This window comes from Chenopodium album, chromosome 26 (assembly GCF_948465745.1).
Source record: "Chenopodium album chromosome 26, dcCheAlbu1.1, whole genome shotgun sequence".
Taxonomy (NCBI): Eukaryota; Viridiplantae; Streptophyta; class Magnoliopsida; order Caryophyllales; family Amaranthaceae; genus Chenopodium; species Chenopodium album.
Window position 1 is genome coordinate 4156410 of NC_137859.1, and position 20645 is coordinate 4177054.

Consider the following 20645-nt stretch of genomic DNA (forward strand, 5'->3'; position numbering starts at 1 on the left):
CCCATCTGCTAAGGAGATATGTGGGCAAAAGCACTGTGTTAATATATTGGTGAATTGGCTTCCACTTTAACTAGGTTGGGTTTGGTTAGGTAGAGTTTAATTTGAGTCTTGCTTATTTATCTTGTTTGGATCAGACTTTTTTTAGGTCAAGTCAGATTGGTTTTAAGTTATTTTTACTTGTTTAAGATAAGGAGAATTGAAAGTTGGAATCCCACTTGCTTGGTTCTCTGGTTTAGTCAATATGTGATATGCTTATGGAGTATGACTTTAAAGTTTAATTTTCTATTTTTAAGTTACATAATTTGGATTAAGTTGAGTGTTTTGAATTTGAATTTTTTGTTTTATTTTATTTTGAAGAAATCGATAGAGCAATTTTATTAGGGGGGTAATCTAATCCCACCAAAGTCGAGACACTTTGGGGGAAAGAATCAAGTCGTACATACTCTAAAAATTCACCAGTGTCCCACCTAGCTACGAGTTAGCACAAAAGGGAATCAAATCGATTCTGGAGGAAATTAAGTAACGTGTGTTATCCTATAATTGTTGTAATATAGTGAACTTGATTTTAAGGGTCTACATATAATCAGGCAACTTGTAACAAGAGATTCAAAAAATGTTATATTTACCATATCTGCTACAGATAAACATATAGCCACCAGCAACATAAGAAATAAACAGCCTTCCACATTTACATATATCAATATAAGTTGCAGACTCGTACCCTAGGCAAAGTGGCAAACTATTACTAAACTTCTTTTGAAGAACCAAAAAATATGAGAAATATCGAAGGCTTGTGCATACTCAACTTTTATGCACAATATATACAAAAAAGCCTCCAGCAGTTTAGATGTCTGAAATATAGCATTCGACTGAAAAACTCAGTTTTGGCCCAATGCTCCACAATTTTCTTGGTTATAACACTTACTTCTTTGCATATGTTAAATATGGATCCAGAGCGATACTCAATACATCGGGCCTCTCAGCTTGATTGTAGGTTAAACAACGACGTATCAATTCCTAAAGAACAAGAGAAAGAAAGAGTGGTTATGCTCATTGTTCAAAACAGAAATATTTTCACAGATCAGTAAATAACAACACTAATAACTAAAGAGAGTCTAGGATGAAATTATCTCACGCTAACTTTAATCGAGGCCACTAAAAGTTACCCTTCTGTAAGTAAGAAACCACTCCAAAAATAGGAAAAACAACTCCAGTCTCACAATTTGTAGTTAAACTGTTATATAACCAATTTGCCTAATGACCCACCCAGAAGGGAGGGGAAATTAACAGCCCACACGCCAAACCAACGTAAACATTTTACTGGTAACTTATATGAGGAAAAATGTCAGAAATAGGCTTGACCTGCTTGAGGATAAGACAGAAAAAGATCTATGCAGACATGGAATGGCAGGTAACTACTACACACACAACATTACAAATCAAATGAGATGAATGCTTGAACAAGATGAGGCCTTACTTTTGCCTCGCTCGAGACACTAGGTCTAGTAGGGAAGTCCACCTTTCTTGCTTTAATAATGGTATCCTCCCGTAAAATTCGTTCCTGACTTTGATCATGGCCAAAAGGACGTCTTCCAAAGAGCATTTGGTAAAACAGAACACCAGCTGACCAAACATCTACCTGTTTCCAAAGCATTGGAGTCAGAGAATGGCCAGATGAACATCTTCCCAAAAAAAGGACAATTGAGTAATTAGTGCAAACGACCATAGTAACACCCATAATTTGCACAATGAGCAAAAGTCCAATAGTCCATGATACCATATGGATTTGACTAAAGACATTATCCAGCTTAAATCTACAATTGCACATATCAAAGACAGGCATACCTTTGAGGATATGAGTGGTATCTTGTTAAGCTCAAAGCACTCAGGTGGCAGATACCTGAGCAAATTATAAAAATAAATAAATAAATAAATAAAAAAAAAAAAGATAAATAAATAAAGATAAAAAATAAAAATAAAAAAAAAAGCATAAAAATCCTGCTCCTCATGAAAGTTACCTTAATTAATTTTTTTAAAAAATACAAACCTCTGCATTTAGAGATCAGCAAGATTCCCTAGCAGCATATATATATGCTACTCATGGGTATCACTGCTTTCAGACCATGAGACCATTGGACTGACCAGATTCTAGCAACAATGTAGACACTCACAGACCAGGATATGGGAAATATCATGCACAAGATAAATATTAAGATAATCTGAATAGCCTCAATAAGTTCAAGTTAAATAAAAATAACATTAATAGCTTGATTTTTGTAAATTATATAAGATCAAGAGTTCACGACTATACAAAAGTCAATATCAAAATCATTTATGTTGAAAATTATTACAATTACAGATAATTTTTGTAGTTACCAACTAACCATAATTGATGCAATTGCAAATTATAGAAGCTAGATCAGTATAAACTACTGCCAACCTATGTATCAAACTCACATACAACCAATTTGAAGCTTGAAAATAGCAAAAAGGAGATTGCCATAACTCCATAAACACAAGAAGAGAAAAGCACTTAGAACACACATTTCATTACGTCAGTTGTATTATTGTACCATCTTATTATAGAGAACCCACACAATCCATGATATATTAGACAAAATGTATTATATCCAACATGGCTCACCAATAGGTACCCGCTCCTTGGGAAGTAAGCTCCATGCCCTGCGATCCAACATCATTTTCAACTATTTTACTCAGACCAAAGTCTGTCAATTTGGCAACTCCAAGCTCATCAAAAAGAACATTGCCAGGCTTCAAATCATAATGAATGATCTTTTGTGCTCTCTTGTTCAAGTAAACAAGACCTTGGAATATCTGCACGATGATTATTCTTGCTTCCTTTTCTGGTAATACTGGTGTTATCTTAAGAATAGCATCTAGATCTTTGCCTGAAAAAAGGTGTGTCATTTTTAAAAAGAAAATAAAGATTTAAAACTTGAATTGAAGAAAAGGATACTTGTACTAATTCAAAGCAGAAGTCACATTAGTTTACCAGAACAAAACTCCAAGACAGTGCAGAATGTATTCTGATCAATCTCAAAGGTATCCCAAAGACGAACAATGTTATTATGTACCAAAGTCTTGTGAATGTTGTACTCCCGAATAGCATGCCTGATGTAGCTTTGCTTCTTTTCTTCACTCCATTGGGCATTCAGACCATGAAGCTTACAAGCCACGTACCGATGATCTACCAAATCAAAAGCCTGCCGGAAATTTCTTACTTCAAATCACTGCAAAAAGTGATATGCTCACATTGCCCATAGAGGCAAAGAATGAAAAACAAAAGAAAGAAATTTCCGTATTTTTCCCTTAGAAGACTATCATGAAATGCAATGCAGGTGACAATTCTGTACTTCTGTTATTATCAAGATACAAACCTTGTAAACCTCACTGAATCCCCCTTTGCCTAAGAGATTCAAAAGGGCATATCGACGATTTAGGATCGGAAAATTGTTGAAACGAGAACCATCCTCATCTCTTATACGCTTCATCTCACGTATAAGCCTACCCTTATCCAACTCATAACGGTCCCTCTCCCGCAATACCACTTCTTCCTCCTTCAGACAAACATAGAGTAAGCTGCAACTGTAAAATCCAGAAACTTCAAAGATTAAAATGTAGGAGAAGTACCCTCTTGATACTTGCTAGACGAGATTTATAGATTTCATCCTGAATAAAATAGTCTTCCTCTTGGGTACCCGACTCCAAGTCACCTCCGTCACTCTTATCTGTACGAAACATTAGACACCCAAAAGACTGATAAGCAATCAAAAATAAAAAAAAAAAATAACGTGACACAGTTATAAATTTTGTTTCGTCATTAAACTTTACATTCACAAATTTCGATGTGTAGGAATACTGTCAGAGCGGGAATGTGGGAAGGGAAAAATAAAGCTAAGATAGACCCAGGGGCTTGACCACGTGGAAATTTGACATTAATGCCTAAGTGGTAAGTACACCATATAATTCAACCATGGTTAACAATGAAATAACAAGAATTAACTATTTATACAAAAGCCTGCTGATGAACATTATAGCAACAAATTCTCAAAATGAGTAACTGGAAGACAGGAAGAGTTGTCAGCGGAAGCAGCAATTCCTTTTTTTCTTTTCTTTTCTTTTTTTTTAAAAGCACTTCAAACCGTTAAAAGCCTTCCATTTAATTTCACATGAAGTTACAAAAAGTCAACTTATGTTAAGTCTAGGACAAAAGTCCTATCAGGCAGACCAATTCATCTGATAGACCAACTGAAGTCTTGCTTGAGTGACAGAAGTTGACATAAAGCAACTAAAGTCACATTACTGATCAACTAGTACATCTAACTGAGTGACAATAGGTCATCCGATTGAGTTCTGATATCAATTAATTGCAGATTTTTTAAGTATAAAAAGTTACTGGCCCAGCTATTTATTGCAGTAAATATTTCTTCCATGGACACCTAGACCTAATTGTAACACATGCCATTTTTAGATACAATTCTTATAAAGAAGGGTAATTACGTATGCAGCCCTCGAGGCTGTATAACCACTTGGCCTGTATATAAGCATCTAACTTCCAGTTTTGCTGGAAGTAATTAATATGTGATTTAACTTAAATATATGTTACTTCTGACTTCTTAATTGCATCCTTAAGGGCTGTATATATTAATTTCCTATAAATAAAATTCCACTTTGGACCAATCCACATTGCCATTTACTAAACAAAAAGACAAAAAGATTGCATATCATATTGTTTTGACATATATACAAAAGCTTTCTTACTCTTAGACAATCATTATGGAACCCATTATTGATCGGGATAAAGGACTAAAAAATCATTACTCGAATAAAATAAATCTATACCAGATTGCCGTTTTCTCAATAATTTACGTTGCCTCTCAACTGTTTCCTTTGCCTCCAACAATTGTTTCTAGAAGAAATTCAGCATTAGTACATTGTGAAAAAAAAAAAATGGAGCAAACAATATTCCAGCCAAAATGAGGCACGGGGAAATCAAGGTTGCCAATGGAAGAACTTTCACAGCACTTACAAGGTGAGCAGTGATGTCCTTCAGTGCCTGCCCATCCTCCCATGTTTCAGATATTACAGTTCCTGCCCTGTAACGATAAAGAACGAACAAAATTACTAATAGTGAGGACACTGTATACTGCCTTTGAAGTTAAAGGGAAAGTTTTATCAGCCAGCTTTGTTATATAGGTCATAAATTTGAGAAGGATTGTATTAAAAAAGATGGAAATAGCAGAGGCACATATGTTGGAATGGAAGTGTGGGAACGAGGGATGAGCATAATAATAAGGCACCTGATATCCGACCCAAAACCAATTGGGAACCGGCGGGTCCAGAGTCCAGACCCGGAATTGGACCTGTGAGAACCAGTTCCAAATCCTTCAACATCCAAAACTTGGGACTCGGTTTTATCTGGCACCAGTTCCAAATCTTGGAATTTTGGATCCTGTACCCTCTACTCCGCTAGGTACCGGTACTAACGTGAAAAACTAGAAATATATATTAAAGTTGCATCTACACACAGCCCACATATAAAACTATAATTAAACCTACCCCGCCTACAATAATACACACCCGTAAACATCCTCACAATTCATTCATTTTTACTTGAATACCAACTCACAAGTCAGATATAAGCATCTCATTTTCAATATAGGCTTACAGCTTACTATTTTTTTTTTTTTTTCATTTTTGTCTTTACTCATTTATTTGTACGGAGATTTGTATATTAGTTGTTGCCTTTTTCGTTTAGATCCAGACCGGGCTCTCAAAAGCTCATGTGACCGGAGGTGAGAAGATATGGGATAGAAAAGTGCATGTTAATAATCACCGCGGGGCCCTTATGCCCCGAGTGCTGCTCAGCTTCGCTCCAGAAGTGGAACTAACTGGAAGGTCGGTATGGGAAGCCTCTTCGGCTACCTTTCTTCTTGATAAGCCAATAATGTTGTATTTAGTTTATCATTTCTTTTAAACTAGGGACAGCTAACATGCGTGCGCTCGTGCGCATAGCTAGTCATATCTAGAAGCTTTTTCGGCTTGGTCTTAAAATCACAAATTTAGTTGGCAGTGTTAATGACAAAAAATATGTAAACAACTACGTTTATGGGTATAAATGTCCAAGACAACTAACATTAATGTATGAGAGCAAATAAGTACATAATTAAATATTTTAGAGGGTATAATTGTCCGAACACTATTCATTAAAAAAACTTGTACATATTAATGAGGGTATATATGTAAATACACATTTTAAAGGGTATGATTGGCATTATACTATTTATAAGAGTAATCTTGTACTTTTTATAAGGTAGGGAAATAAGTTAATTATTTGCAGATCTACTACCCTATAAGAGCGCTAATCTTGAGCTGATTTAAACTTTGGAGAATAAAGGGTATTCTTTTTTTAGTATTCATCCATGGTGGTGTTGCTTTAAGTCGTTTAGGAGGGAGTGTGGAAAGAGGATGATATGACAGGTTTATAGTGGGAGGGTGAGAGAGGTGGTGTGATGAAAATCGGTGGTGGAGCAGGTGATTTTTAATAACTTGGTCAATGAAATTGAACTGGGTACCAGTTTGCCCAAACCGGTTCCAATTCCCAAAAACTGGTTTTGACCAATTCATGGCTGCTTGATTCTGCTCACCCCTGGTGGGAACACATCAAAAAAACAGAATTTGAAATGAAGATAACAGAAGGAATGTTGAGCAACATACATTGAGGATAAGTAGAGGAAAAACGATTGTTAGTTTGGGCAGACAATCAGAAGATCAGAAAGCGCACCAGTAAAGTAAGTAGAGGGCTAGGATCAAGGGGATTTCAAAAGCAGCAGAGTAAGACCAAAGGTAACTTGGATGGAGGGAGTTAAGAAGGAAATGAAAAACTTGGGTTAGCAAAAGCATACAACATTGGCTAGAAAGGAATGGAAGGAGAGAATCATGATTGACAAGTATAGAAGATAATATCTTGGTTCAGTTAACCAACCCTTTGGAATTAACACTCGGATTGGTGTTCTATGATGCTGTATGCAAGCATCCCTATAACCAACAAAGAGCTAGGCCACTAGCATCATCCACACAAGAATAGAACAAGTACAAGCATGTATAAGATATTCAATAGATAAAATTTTCCATATCCTATTCCAGCAAGACGTCTATGCACTGCCATTAATTTAGTCAAAGTGCATTTTCCCATAACAAACTGTCAGAGCCAATCTCTTCCTTAATCTAATGCATGAGTGTGATTAAATCCCAGACAAAGTCTATAATGCATCGGGAATTTACTGTACATTCTAGTTCTTCCAGGGATTCATCCAGTGCGAGCAATCTTAATGGTGCAAATATCACTCCTCTTACTTTATGGGAAAAGAGGTTAGGACTAGGGATGGCAATCCTGTCCGAATCCGACCCTACTCTGCCCCGATCCGAAGTAAAAAATCCGCTCCGAGTCCGAGAAAAAAGTAATCCGAGTTCGACTCCGTTAAAAGAATCCGACTCTGAGTCGGAGGAGGGTCGGAGTCGGATCCTAAAAAAAATCCGAGAAAAAAATCCGACTCCGACAAATGTCCGACTTTGACGGATTATCCGACTCCGACTCCAATAGATAGTGGATTTTTGTGTGGGTCATGGTGGCATTGGGTGTGGGTTGTCAAGGCCCAAATAGCCCAACATCTCAAAGTATATTAAATAATGTAAAAAAAACTCGGAGTCGGGTCGGATCGGAGTCGGAGTCGGAGGTCGGATATTGAAGTCGGAGTCGGAGTCGGATTTCGGAGTCGGATGTCGGAGTCGGATGTCGGATTTAACATCCGACTTCTTGTCGGATCGGAGTCGGATTTAGCATAATCCGCTCCGAGTCCGACCCGTTGCCATCCCTAGTTAGGACTTAGGACCAGAAGACATCAGTAATTACAAATTTTACTATTGCATAAGGTCAATCAATATTCTTGAACTTTATAGAGCATTTGGAGTCCCTTATCATTACATACAAGTCAAGCAGTGAAGAAAATAATGAATGCCAGTAGGCCATAAAAACAAAGCATACCCTCTATATTTCCATCCCCAAAAGGCCTAAATTACAAAGGCTTTGACAGGTTATACCTTTTCAATAGGAGATCATCTCAACAAATGCATGTACTTAATGCTCTACAGAACCATAACTAATAAAACCTCAGCTATGGACCTCCAACACATCGAATGGAAGGAGCGAAGGACTAGTTTTCAAGGAAATCTATTAAGTAGATCAAACACCTAAAGGAGGAATCAGACACTATTCTTTTAATAACAATATCATTTGCCCTGATCCCAACATGTTTTTGGACGAGAGAACATCTCAGTGATAGAGATCTCATTACATGTCTCCAAGGCAACTTAACAAGCCAGTTACCCACCAGAATTCATGAACATGATTCAATTTTCATTCTCAAGAACTACATTCAACACTGAACAAATTGCCCTTTAAGAACACAATCATCTTAAACACCAATTGATCAAAAGTGCACACTCATCTACTGATCACTATTCTTCTTGGCACACAGGAGAGGAAATGACATAAGAAAACCTCTTGAAGGTAATTACATACCTTATCACTCCGACATTGCCGAGTCTCAATGAATCTTGGCGCACTTTCATCCTTGCTTCTTCTCTCTCAGCTTTTGAAACAGATATAAGCAAATCTGATATGATTTTTGTCCGCTGCATGAGTAAGCTCATAATATCAAACAAGTAAAGCGACGTATTTTAGTTACTCTCAAGTCTTAACTATGTCACAAGAACAAACAGCAAGAAAGCACAATGCTTCACGTTCACAAACTAGCTTCTCTCTCTACTGACTAATAGGATGAAAGACAAAAATTAATTACAAATAACAGAGCCTTATATTAGGCACCAAGGAATGAAGTGTAGGAAGAACAAACCTTTGGCTTCATTATTTCTTCACAGTCTTTGTGCTCTTTGAGCTCCTAATAAATAATGAAAATAATGCATAAGTTCCTCGCACATAGAAGCAATTTTTTTTAAAACTAACATCCATATTCCATAAACACTATGATTCACCTTTCCTAATTGATGGCATTGATTCTGGTAATTAGAAACCTCTTCGCGTGATGTGCGCAGCTCCTCTTCCAAAGAGGCAACCTTACTTTGCAAGCAAGCTAGATCATCCTATATTTAAAGAACAAAGAATACAAATGAGATACTTCAATGTAAACATCGTACCCACAAGGCCACAAGAACTATTATCTGCTCCATAAGGGTTGCCCATGGAAATATGCAGCTCTAATAGTCACATGTTTCTTTCTTCATGTAGTCTCCTATAGGCTATGATTGCTCTGTTTTCCTAATTCCAACTCCATTATTTGCAAGAAATGAGTGCAATGAAGTGGGAGCTGGGATCTTCTAGACACAAGTGACCATAAAACATACCTTGGACTGAGGGCGGTTACCATTTGCAAATAACTCTTGACTTCTCGTATCCTGCAAACTGACTCAAATTTAGTAGTGAAAAATGATAAAATCCAACACTAAGGTTCAAACATTGAATTAATTAATTAAACTTAATATTAGTAGAATGTTCAAACATTGAATTACTTAATGAAACCTGATATTAGTAGAATGAAGCTATGTATATGAAGAAGATGATTGTAAGTAGAAGATGTGCCAAACCTTATAATTTGAATTATCCATCTGGCCATTTGCAGATGACACAGCTGATGGTGATGTCTGGGTTTTAGGATGATCATTTGATCTAGAACCACGGCCACGGCCAGTTGGTCCTTGAGGTCTACCACGACCTTGTTTTTTCTTGTTAGTATCAGCACCAGATTTGTGGGGTATATCTTCCACAGCCTTTGGCTTTCCATTACTGTCAACCTTACACATTCATCACAGATCTGGTTACACTAAAATACTTCCTTTGTTTTGTTTTAGTTGCAACAATTTCACTTTTCACATTTGCCAATACAATACTTTAATTGTTAACATCTCTAGTTATGCATTTGTAAAAATAAGATTTTAGTAAAGTATGAATTGCAACAAATCTAACAAGATTCTACAAATATAAATCATAAAATGTGATTAAAGTGGAGTATGTGAATAGAACACACTATAGAAGCATTAAATTACATTAGTAATTAGTGATCCCATGACAAGCAATTAATCAACCTAGGTTACAGATTGGTACAGAAACTTATCATGAAAAGGTCAATCTAGCACTAAGGCCAAAACATATATACCATATCTACAGTCAAGAGCCAAACTTGATGCAAAACCTGAAAGCTCATGGCCAAGGAGAAATGAAGATCATAACTTGGCAGAGTATAACCTATAGTGGCATCAACCAAGACTTGGAATTAAAGATTTGGGCTGCATGCAGTTTGAATGCTCTATGATGCAAACTTTTAGAACTTATTTAGTTTTCAAACCGGCTATCCAGGGCCCCCAAGCTTTAACACAGACTGATTTGGTCCTACCCCTATTTAAATCAAGGTGGAAAAGTTCCCAAAACTTTTAACAAATAAATAGCAATCTTTCATCTACATGTCTACTTAATTAACCTAGTTTGTTTCAAGTTTGAAATGCCCAGAACAGCAATATAAAAAAAACAAAAACTATACAAGACTTCTTAATCAAATCTAAGTACAGTATAGGAAAAAGAACTACCTCGGCATGATCCAAAATAGATTTATTGTCCTCCTGAATTTTTTGGCGCTTCCGAATGTTTGCCTGTATGAGAAATTCTCCACCACTCTGTAACATAAGAAGGCAAGAATATCCTCCATGAGAAGAGCATAAGTTAAATATGTAAGGCAATAAGGCATCGTTCGATGAAAAATAAGTAAGTTAAGCGTTCAAGATTCAATGCAACATGCCAACAAGTATCATAACTCAAACAACCCCTACGCAGTCCCGTTCCTACATTCACCACCCCCCTCTTAATTCCCCCCCCCCCCCAACACACACACACAACAACAACAACAACAACAACAACAACAACAACAACAACAACAAAAAAAAAGAAAAAAAAAGAAAGAAAAGAAACAGGTGATAACTTTGGATACGAAAAACGACTGTAGACTTGCAGTTATGTCCTTGACCTAGTTTAGCATCATATTATCCTCACAATTCAGGTTGTCATAGAGGTGCTCTATCAATCTTTTTCAAGATTAAGAAATATCAGATATTCAGATTAATTATATACCCAAGTGTGACATGCCAAGATTCCCAATTCAGGGCCAAGGACAATGACCATAAATTAGACATGGCATGGAAGTCATAAAACAATGTCCTCGTTCTAGAAGACTTTAACATGAGTTTTTCATGTAGTATATACATATGCAAACATTTTACATTGCATTGTCAGTTATTTCTTGTTAAGGTTCTCATACCATGCTCATTTTTCAAATTATGATTAGTCTACTCTATAAATCTTTATTACATTTTTCTCTAAAAAAACAAAATAGCCTTCTATTTCCATCTCTTTTTATTCTTAAAAGTATCCAACATAAAACATTAGATGAATTAAACATTGCAGTAACAAAGCTTACATCTATCAATACCATGGGAAAGCTTTCCTACCGTTTCTATAATTTTGACCCATTTTCTATATCGGGATGTTGCATTAGAGTGTAAACCACTTTTATTGTATTCCAATTTGGCAACTGCATATTATCTTACCTCTCAAAATTTACACACTTCCACTTACTGACTCTTTCTTGATTATATTCACCTACCTTTTTACTCAAATCTCTTATACTTTATATACGATTTTCTTACATCTGTTCACTTTTACCAAAAATTCCTGGGAGCAAGAATCAAGGGTCAAAATTTTAGATATATAGGAACTACAATTAATTTTTATTGAAGGAAGTTTCGGAGTAGTTAGTAAGATGTTGCCAAGGTAACTTCCAGAAGAAAGTTCAGGATCAAGACCAAACATAAGGGAATTGGTTGAGTACTTGAATAGCACAATATGATCACATGAATTCATAACATTATAGGAATAATCCTATTGTTTTCCCACTAAACAAGCTAACATCCATCAAATTTACGGTTGGTTATTTAAATAGTTCTTGAATAAGAAGAAAGTTTCAGAACACCAACAACACCTTAATAATGCACTTGACGCATATATATTTCCAGATACTTGTAACTCTTCTACTGGCATGCCCTAAAAAACTCATTTCGACAAAACATTTTGACCAACATACATCCCAATTGTATGTACTATGGTTATTTTATACAAACCTTAGTTCTTTAATTTAAAACTCTTTCTCTGATTGGTAAAGCAACAAAGATTACTCCTCAAACTTTCAAACTTTCATATTCATATTCATTCAATACAATTACAGAATTACTACTAGCAAGAATTGCAACTATCATCAATCCTGCTTATTCCTGTTTCTACATGACAGCACTACCTATCCTAACCTTAACTCAAAGAACATTTGAGTGTATCACAATTGCATCAAATTAAACTGGCATAAATTCAAGTTCAGAACATATATTCATATACAAAACTGTAAAATTTCAATTCGATATAATCAATCAACAAAATAAACAGCCAACAATATACACTTACATCTTCATCGGAGTCACTAGAAGTCGATGCCTCAGGTACATTATCAACAGCATCGAACTTTGACGAACCAGCAGAAGGCCAAACAGTTTGGGCAGGTAAGGGCATTGAGCTGGGTCCGGAACCCGAAATCGATCCCTTGCCCACTAAACGAGCTTCAAGCTTAGCAATCTTAGTGGGCAGGGATTGATCAGACTGATTAGAAGAATTTGAAGAGAAATGGATCAACATATCATCTGACATATTCGATCCAAACAACTCAGAAAACACCTAGTATAGTAACAAGCAAAATTCGTCAAAGAATAATGACTAGCAATAATTCAAAGGAGAGAGAAAAACCCTAAAAAAGAGGGTTAACTTCTGCTTATCCTGAGCATAATAAGCAGAAGGAAATTATCCCCAAATAAAATTGGAATTGCAATAGAATCTCAGCATTTATTGAAACCCTAACTCCAGCAATTTGGGAAAATTGTGAAATTGCGAGAAAAGCTTAAGCTAGAAGAAACAGTGAGGAATTTCACACAGAGTAAAGTATATTATGTAGAAATCAATGAAGAATAAATCGTAATTAGAGAGTGTAGTGAAAGGAAGAAGAAATTGAGCAAATTAGGGTATAATTATTAGAGAAAATTAGGGTTCTAGATGAATTGAAGAAGGGGAGAATCGGAAGAATTTGGGGGAAACAAATGAAATGAGGAATTGAGATGCGCTGTGTTTTGGTATTGGAGGGAAAACTGAGATTTTTTTTTTTATTTTCCCTTTAATTTTTTTTTGTAGTTGCGGAAATTAGACTATTGGAGAAAATTTAGGTCTTAAGTCAAATTAAAGGAGGCATGAAATTTTGTAGACAGGTACATTGATACACGTACAAGCTTCAAATTTTTAAAAAAAAATTGAAGATTTGTCATTACGGAGTAATTAATTACCACAATTTTTAAAAAAAATTATAAATTGCAATCCAAAAGTAATATAGTACTCGTACTAACTTTTTTTTTTTTTTTTATCTTTCTTTTTTTTTTTGAAGAGGGTACTACTAATAACTTATTAATTGTCATCCGATTGATCATTGATAGAAAATTGCTATTTTACTTTGTATATTGTTAAGCGAGACCATTTAACGTGATTTTTCTAGCCTACTTTGATAATCATGCCATATTTGATTCCAAATGTGTTAATTGGATTATGAAATCTTATTGTTTGATTATTACCTTGTATTTCATATCAAACTAATTTTTGGCTTGATATTCAACAACCGATATGGACCTTGATAACAAAACAGGTAAATACCAACGACGCCCCTACCCGAGGGGTTTTCTTTCAGTGTAAATACCAGCATGTTTTGGATGACTTGTTCAAAATTTGCAATTATTCAGATTTTTTTAATAAGTGTTCAAAAGTATAGGCGTGATACATTGCGATTATTTAGATATTTTTACTAAAAGTTAAAAATATATGATGTTCAGATTTTTTTGCTAAAGGTTCAAAAATTGAGATTGTTAAAATATTTTTACTAAATGTTCAAAAGTATAGACATAGTCCACCTATTATTAGATTGAAAAATTTGTGCTACAATCCAACCCACATTTGTTTTTTTATGCATTTTTTGTTATAGCAGCCCGACCCACCCTTGTTAATAATACAACTATTATTGAATTAACAAGGCCTGAAATGGGAAACATCTCTCTTCGAATTGAACAAGACACTTGTTAGGTTGATCTTCAGATTAAAGTCATTAAACCATTTAAATCACGGTAGATATTTTAAAATAGAGATACGGTTTTAGAGAATATCTGTAAACAAATACTTGGTGCATAAAAGCATTTTCACCTTCTTTAAAAAAAAAAGCATTTTCACCGGATAATTAATGCAATCAAAGATGGAAATAAGCTACATATGCTTCCCGCAAAATATACTGACCTAGACTTGCTACATATGCTTCCCGCAAAATATACTGACCTAGACTTGCTCATTGCATGACTGTACATTTTCATAATATACTACTGAATGAGAGATAGGAAAAATCATACGATACTTAAATATGATGTCTTGCATCATCAGTAGTTGGATATATATCATAGCTAACTGACTTTTAACTGCCTTTGCCTCTAGTTTTGGTTATTGTTCAGCGTTTAGAGCTGAGATCATGGCTCTAACTCGAGGTCTAGAGCTTGCCAAAAACTGTCAAATAGCCAAGCTTGAAATACAAATGGATAATCTTGCATGCATTCAAGCTATGAACAAGCAGGAAGTACCTAGAGGCGAGAACATACATGACATCATTTATTGCAGGGAGCTGATTGCTAACACACAATGGGAAGTGAAACTAGCACATGTTTACAGGGAAGGGAATAGAGCGGCGGATTGGTTGGCCAACCGCGGAGTCGTTCAGGACTCTCAACTAGTTTATTTTACTAATAATATTCCGGTAGAACTTAATCGTATCTTGGAGGAAGATGTACAAGGTGTGGCCATGCCACGTCTTATTCCTCCTTAGGTAGTTTTTTCTCTAGTTTTAGTTTTAGTTTCTTTCCTTTTGTCGTGTGTTTCCTTTCTTCTGGTTTATTTTCTTTCTCTATTGGTGTTTGTAACCTCATTGGGATCAAAAAAAAAAAAAAATAGATGCATGGCATTTGACAAATTTTAGACTGTACAGAAAGATAAGGAACATTGATACTTTGGAACTATAAAGCAAAAGTCTTGTAGTTTGAATTCGCCGCAGTCAGTATTGAGCTCTTGTCAATCTCCCTCATCGATGGGTTAGTTTTCCTCACTATGTACTTATGATCGACAAATCTGCAACCACATAGAAAAAGTAAGAACATGACTTCATTGAACAAAAAAAGGTACTCCGTAGTTTAGATTTCGCCACACGTTCGTGAGCAAGCGCTTAGTCAATCACCTTCATCCAAGTATTATCTCTCCGGCTCAAATTAGAATTTTTCACATTGGGTTTTTCAGCCAAATCATGACTTCGTAAAATTTTAGAGTTGTCACATCGGATTTTTGAGCCGGATCATGAGTTCAAATAAGATTTAAGTCACACTTAATATGGACTTAAGTTGATTTCCTAGAATCCAAACAAAGTAGTCAATAGAACCAAATCGCCCGTTGGACATTTTATTCCAACATTTGAGGGTTCCACCCCAATTTCATCGTGTTTTGGTCCATAAGAAAATATGCAATGAAGAAACTCAAGGGTGGACCAACACCTATTTTGGATTAAAATGCCCAAAGCCCTATATGACCTACTGATCCATTATCCCTCCTTAACAGGCAGCAAACCATCTAAGTACAGTGGATAATGTATTTAATCACATTTACAAATACTTGTTTTCCCTGGGAATGAGTAAAGGAATTAGACGACATAAAGCATGCTCATCTTGTACAGCAATTGTCCAATCCTTGAAAATTGGCCTCCTACAGCCCCGCTCAAACATGCCCCTTGCGCTGAGGCAGCTGCTGTTTGAGCTCATGATGCGTTTTTAGTTGGATGTATGTGTTAAAGGCCATGGTCTCCTACATGATTCAAGAGATTAATTTGTCTCCAATCTGCATACAATTCACAAGACACATTGGCCAGCTCTGTGGAGTCTATGCATTCAGTTCTATTGACTTGTCATGAAGAACTTCTTCAAGAAGTTGGTTGATACTACTTCCTTTAACCTATCACAAGAATTATAGTAAGTTTGTACTCTGTAAATCATAAACAAAAGAATTATATGTGCTTCCAACAAGCAATGCACTTCATATGCATGTCATAGATTTGATCGCCCCCATATATTTTATATTCCTCCCAAATCATACACCCTTTTGTTATCACTTGGATTCCAAAATCACCATGATATGCAATTCAAGCATTCGATGCTAATAGATCTTGCAAAAGTCAATAAATTACTATGTAACAAGCAAAACATCAGGAAATGAGGAAAGGCAAGTTTTGATCTCTTAGACTAATACCTTAACTCCAAGAGCAACAGCTGTTTTGACCTTGACAACTTCACCCAGTCTCAGAGAACCTTCTTTATTATCTTTAACATAGATAATTGGTATGTCTCTGGAAGAGGCCAAGCTTGGCAGATGCTTGGTGAGCCATCTCGAGTTGCAGTCTGATGCTACCAGCACAGCCTGATAACACAAATTAAGGAAGAGGTAAACATGAATGGAACACACGCTTTCTTGAATATGATATTTATTTACCCAAATCCATGCAGTAGGCAAGATGATGACACTGAAGGTTGCCCTAAACTGACTGCTAAACATGACCAGATCATGTTAAGTATGTGGAATGGTAAGGTGCACCAAGCTGTAGTGTACACATTGTACAAAACAATAAAACAGGTTCTATTTTCTAATTGGCTTTTGAAACTTTTCTGTATTCCATATTCGTTATTCTCATCATACAAAGACCAGGTAGATAATAAAACGTACATAACATATAACTTGGAAAGATTATCATGAATTATAAGCCAATATGTATTGGCAATATAACACCTTCCCAAAGATTATCCCAAATTGCATAGAATCTTAGGCATGGATACACCGATACACAAACCTTGAAGCAAAAACGTTTTACTTCTTTGCAGGTTGTATAATGTAACGTAAGGGCATCTACTAAATTACATGGAGTTTATGAGGAACAATCATGTTCATGTCAAATTGTCAAGTCTAATAATTGCCTTTCATGACCCTTCAAGTCTAGCGTTAATTCATTCACTTATCATATTCACTAAGTAACATCGTAACAACGGTTTCATAATTTAAACATAATATGATGCAGCTCAGGAAAAAACAAACCTGAAGTTTAGTGAAAGAGGAACATGGAGGACAGCCCCCAGATCCTTTTTGAGCAGCAGCGAAGGCAGCATCATCGCTAGATGGAGCCATTCGTTCAAGCAGTCGTGTCACTTCATTGATCCCAACAGCAAAGTGTTGCTGCACTAGTCCACATCAAATACCACTAAAATTATTAGCTATCCCATATTTATAAACTTAGGCAGTAGAATATTCCTTACACGATATTCAATTTTGTCTTAAATAAGTAAAAATCACACCTTGAACCACAACTTCTCAGGTAAGATTTTATTGGACTGTAATTCTGATTCGATTTCCCTGTTTCCATAATTACAATTAACATCATATCAGTCATAAACTTTTAATTCAACTTAGAGTGTGCTAATATCACCCATACAATTAAAAAATACCCAAATTACGATTTTCTTATATGCAATTAGGGTTCTTGAAAATGCAAAAATTACCTTTGGAGGGAATTGAGAAGACGGAAAAGACGGTCGCCTTCAATGCAGCATTCACTGTAAAATTAATAAACACGGTTATTGAAATGAAGATTTGAAAATTTTGATAGTATTTAGTAATGAAAATTGACAGTAATGAAAATTGACAATTTAAGATTAGGGAAAGAGAAAGAAACGAAATTACTTATTGGGTTTTTGTTGGTTTTGCACTTTGATGGCGTGTGTTGAAAATTAGAGGTTTTTCTTTTAGTTTTTTACGACACTTTTTTTTAATTGTTGCTACACTTGTATTTTCCTCAGTTTTTCTCCCTCCTCGTCGGCCACCGGTTAAATTAGAAACCTTGTTTATGCTCTCTAACCTCTAATTACTTGAGTAATCAGTGAGTTTTACGAGTTGAAGAAAAATTAAGAATTGAAATGAGTCATACGGGTGGATTAATTAAGCTTCCTATCTTCCGATTCTTCCCTAATGCAATTGCATGGTTTTAAAAATTGAATTATATCTACTGTTCCCTTTTAATTTTATGAGAGAAAATTGAATTAGGATGATATGATAGGTTTTCAGTGGGAGGGTGAGAGAGGTGGTGTGATGAAAATCGGAGGTGGAGCAGGTGTTTTTTAATAACTTTGTCAATGAAATTGAACTGGGTACCAGTTTGACCTGGTTCCAATTCCCAAAAACCGGTTTTGACCAATTCATGGCTGCTTGATTCTGCTCACCCCTAGTGGGAGCACATCAAAAAACATAACATAAAATGAAGATATCAAAAGGAATGTTGAGTAGCATACATTGAGGATAAGTAAAGGAAAAACGATTGTTAGTTTGGGCAGACAATCAAAAGGCGCACCAGTAAAGTAAGTAGAGGGCTGGGATCAAGGGGATTTCAAAAGCGGCAGAGAAAGACCAAAGGTAACTTGGATGGAAGGAGTTAAGAAGGAAATGAAAAACTTGGGTTAGCAAAAGCATACAACATTGGCTAGAAAGGAATGGAAGGAGAGAGTCATGGTTGACAAGTACATAAGATAAAATCTTGGTTCATGGTTCAGGTAACCAACCCTATCTTTGGAATTAACGCTTGGATTGGTGTTCAATGATGTTGTATGCAAGCATCCCTACAACACAGAGCTAGGCAGCTAGCATCATCCGCACAAGAATAGAACAAGTTCAAGCATGTATAAGATATTCAATTGATAAAATTTTCCATATCCTACTCCAGCAAGACGTCTATGCACTGCCATTAATTTAGTCAAAGTACATTTTCCCATAATGAATGCCAGTAGGCCATAAAAACAAAGCATACCCTCTATATTTCCATCCCCAAAAGGCCTAAATTACAAAGGCTTTGACAGGTTATACCTTTTCAATAGGAGATCATCTCAACAAATGCATGTACTTAATGCTCTACAGAACCATAACTAATAAAACCTCAGCTATGGACCTCCAACACATCGAATGGAAGGAGCGAAGGACTAGTTTTCAAGGAAATCTATTAAGTAGATCAAACACCTAAAGGAGGAATCAGACACTATTCTTTTAATAACAATATCATTTGCCCTGATCCCAACGTGTTTTTGGACGAGAGAACATCTCAGTGATAGAGATCTCATTACATGTCTCCAAGGCAACTTAACAAGCCAGATACCCACCAGAATTCATGAACATGATTCAATTTTCATTCTCAAGAACTACATTCAACACTGAACAAATTTCCCTTTAAGAACACAATCATCTTAAACACCAATTGATCAAAAGTGCACACTCATCTACTGATCACTATTCTTCTTGGCACACAGGAAAGGAAATGACATAAGAAAATCTCTTGAAAGTAATTACATACCTTATCACTCCGACATTGCCGAGTCTCAATGAATCTTGGCGCACTTTCATCCTTGCTTCTTCTCTCTCAGCTTTTGAAAAAGATATAAGCAAATCTGATATGATTTTTGTCCGCTGCATGAGTAAGCTCATAATATCAAACAAGTAAAGCGACGTATTTTAGTTACTCTCAAGTCTTAACTATGTCACAAGAACAAACAGCAAGAAAGCACAATGCTTCATGTTCACAAACTAGCTTCTCCCTCCACTGACTAATAGGATGAAAGACAACAATTAATTACAAATAACAGAGCCTTATATTAGGCACCAAGGAATGAAGCGTAGGAAGAAATAATGAAAATAATGCATAAATAATGAAAATAATGACTATATTCCATATTAAACTAAACTAAATTAAACTAACATCCATATTAAACTAACATCCATATTCCATAAACACTATGATTGTAAGTAGAAGATGATTGTAAGTAGAAGATGTGCCAAACCTGATCAAAAAGCACCAAGTATAGTATCAAACAAAATTCGTCAAAGAATAATGACTAGTAATAATTCAATGGAGAGAGAAAAACCCTAAAAAAGAGGGTTAACTTCTGCTTATCCTGAGCATAATAAGCAGAAGGAAATTATCCCCAAATAAAATTGGAATTGCAATAGAATCTCAGCATTTATTGAAACCCTAACTCCAGCAATTTGGGGAAATTGTGAAATTGAGTGAGGAATTTCACACAGAGTAAAGTATATTATGTAGAAATCAATGAAGAAGAATCGTAATTAGAGAGTGTAGTGAAAGGAAGAAGAAATTGAGCAAATTAGGGTATAATTATTAGAGAAAATTAGGGTTCTAGATGAATTGAAGAAGGGGAGAATCGGAAGAATTTGGGGAGACAAAAATGAAATGAGGGATAGAGATGCGCTGTTTTTTTGGTACTGGAGGGAAAACTGAGATTTTTTTTTTTTTTTT

General features: G+C 35.6%; 2 protein-coding genes across 2 annotated transcripts; both read right to left on the reverse strand.

Moving 5' to 3' along the window:
• Positions 1-592: 592 nt before the first annotated feature.
• On the reverse strand, positions 593-13374 carry LOC145616650 (serine/threonine-protein kinase TOUSLED-like). Its single transcript, XM_081671410.1, has 16 exons — positions 12599-13374; positions 10681-10767; positions 9685-9891; positions 9445-9495; positions 9076-9183; positions 8937-8981; positions 8603-8715; positions 5051-5117; positions 4864-4930; positions 3652-3749; positions 3399-3578; positions 3014-3224; positions 2645-2909; positions 1846-1900; positions 1478-1639; positions 593-1017 (listed from the first exon to the last, which is right to left on the reverse strand). Exons 1-16 carry the CDS (start codon positions 12836-12838, stop codon positions 922-924), a joined length of 2052 nt encoding a protein of 683 aa, XP_081527536.1. The 5' UTR covers positions 12839-13374; the 3' UTR covers positions 593-921.
• Positions 13375-15718: 2344 nt separating this feature from the next.
• LOC145618242 (uncharacterized) lies at positions 15719-20600 on the reverse strand. Its single transcript, XM_081673016.1, has 7 exons — positions 20170-20600; positions 19686-19798; positions 17851-17904; positions 17647-17704; positions 17390-17527; positions 16553-16720; positions 15719-16258 (listed from the first exon to the last, which is right to left on the reverse strand). The coding sequence occupies exons 2-7, from the start codon at positions 19733-19735 to the stop codon at positions 16187-16189; spliced, it is 540 nt and encodes a 179-aa protein (XP_081529142.1). The 5' UTR covers positions 19736-19798; positions 20170-20600; the 3' UTR covers positions 15719-16186.
• Between the last annotated feature and the right edge of the window lie 45 nt (positions 20601-20645).

Coding starts and splice junctions, on each gene's coding strand:
- LOC145616650 (XM_081671410.1), bottom strand. CDS start 12,838: ATGTCAGATGATATGTTGATCCATTTCTCTTCAAATTCTTCTAATCAG. Junction 10,768..12,598: donor CTAGTGACTCCGATGAAGAT/GTAAGTGTATAT, acceptor CTTATGTTACAG/AGTGGTGGAGAATTTCTCAT. Junction 4,931..5,050: donor AGGACATCACTGCTCACCTT/GTAAGTGCTGTG, acceptor AATTTCTTCTAG/AAACAATTGTTGGAGGCAAA.
- LOC145618242 (XM_081673016.1), bottom strand. CDS start 19,735: ATGAAAGTGCGCCAAGATTCATTGAGACTCGGCAATGTCGGAGTGATA. Junction 17,905..19,685: donor GGCAATGTCGGAGTGATAAG/GTATGTAATTAC, acceptor TTAATTTTACAG/TGAATGCTGCATTGAAGGCG. Junction 17,528..17,646: donor CTGAGAAGTTGTGGTTCAAG/GTGTGATTTTTA, acceptor GGACTAGTGCAG/CAACACTTTGCTGTTGGGAT.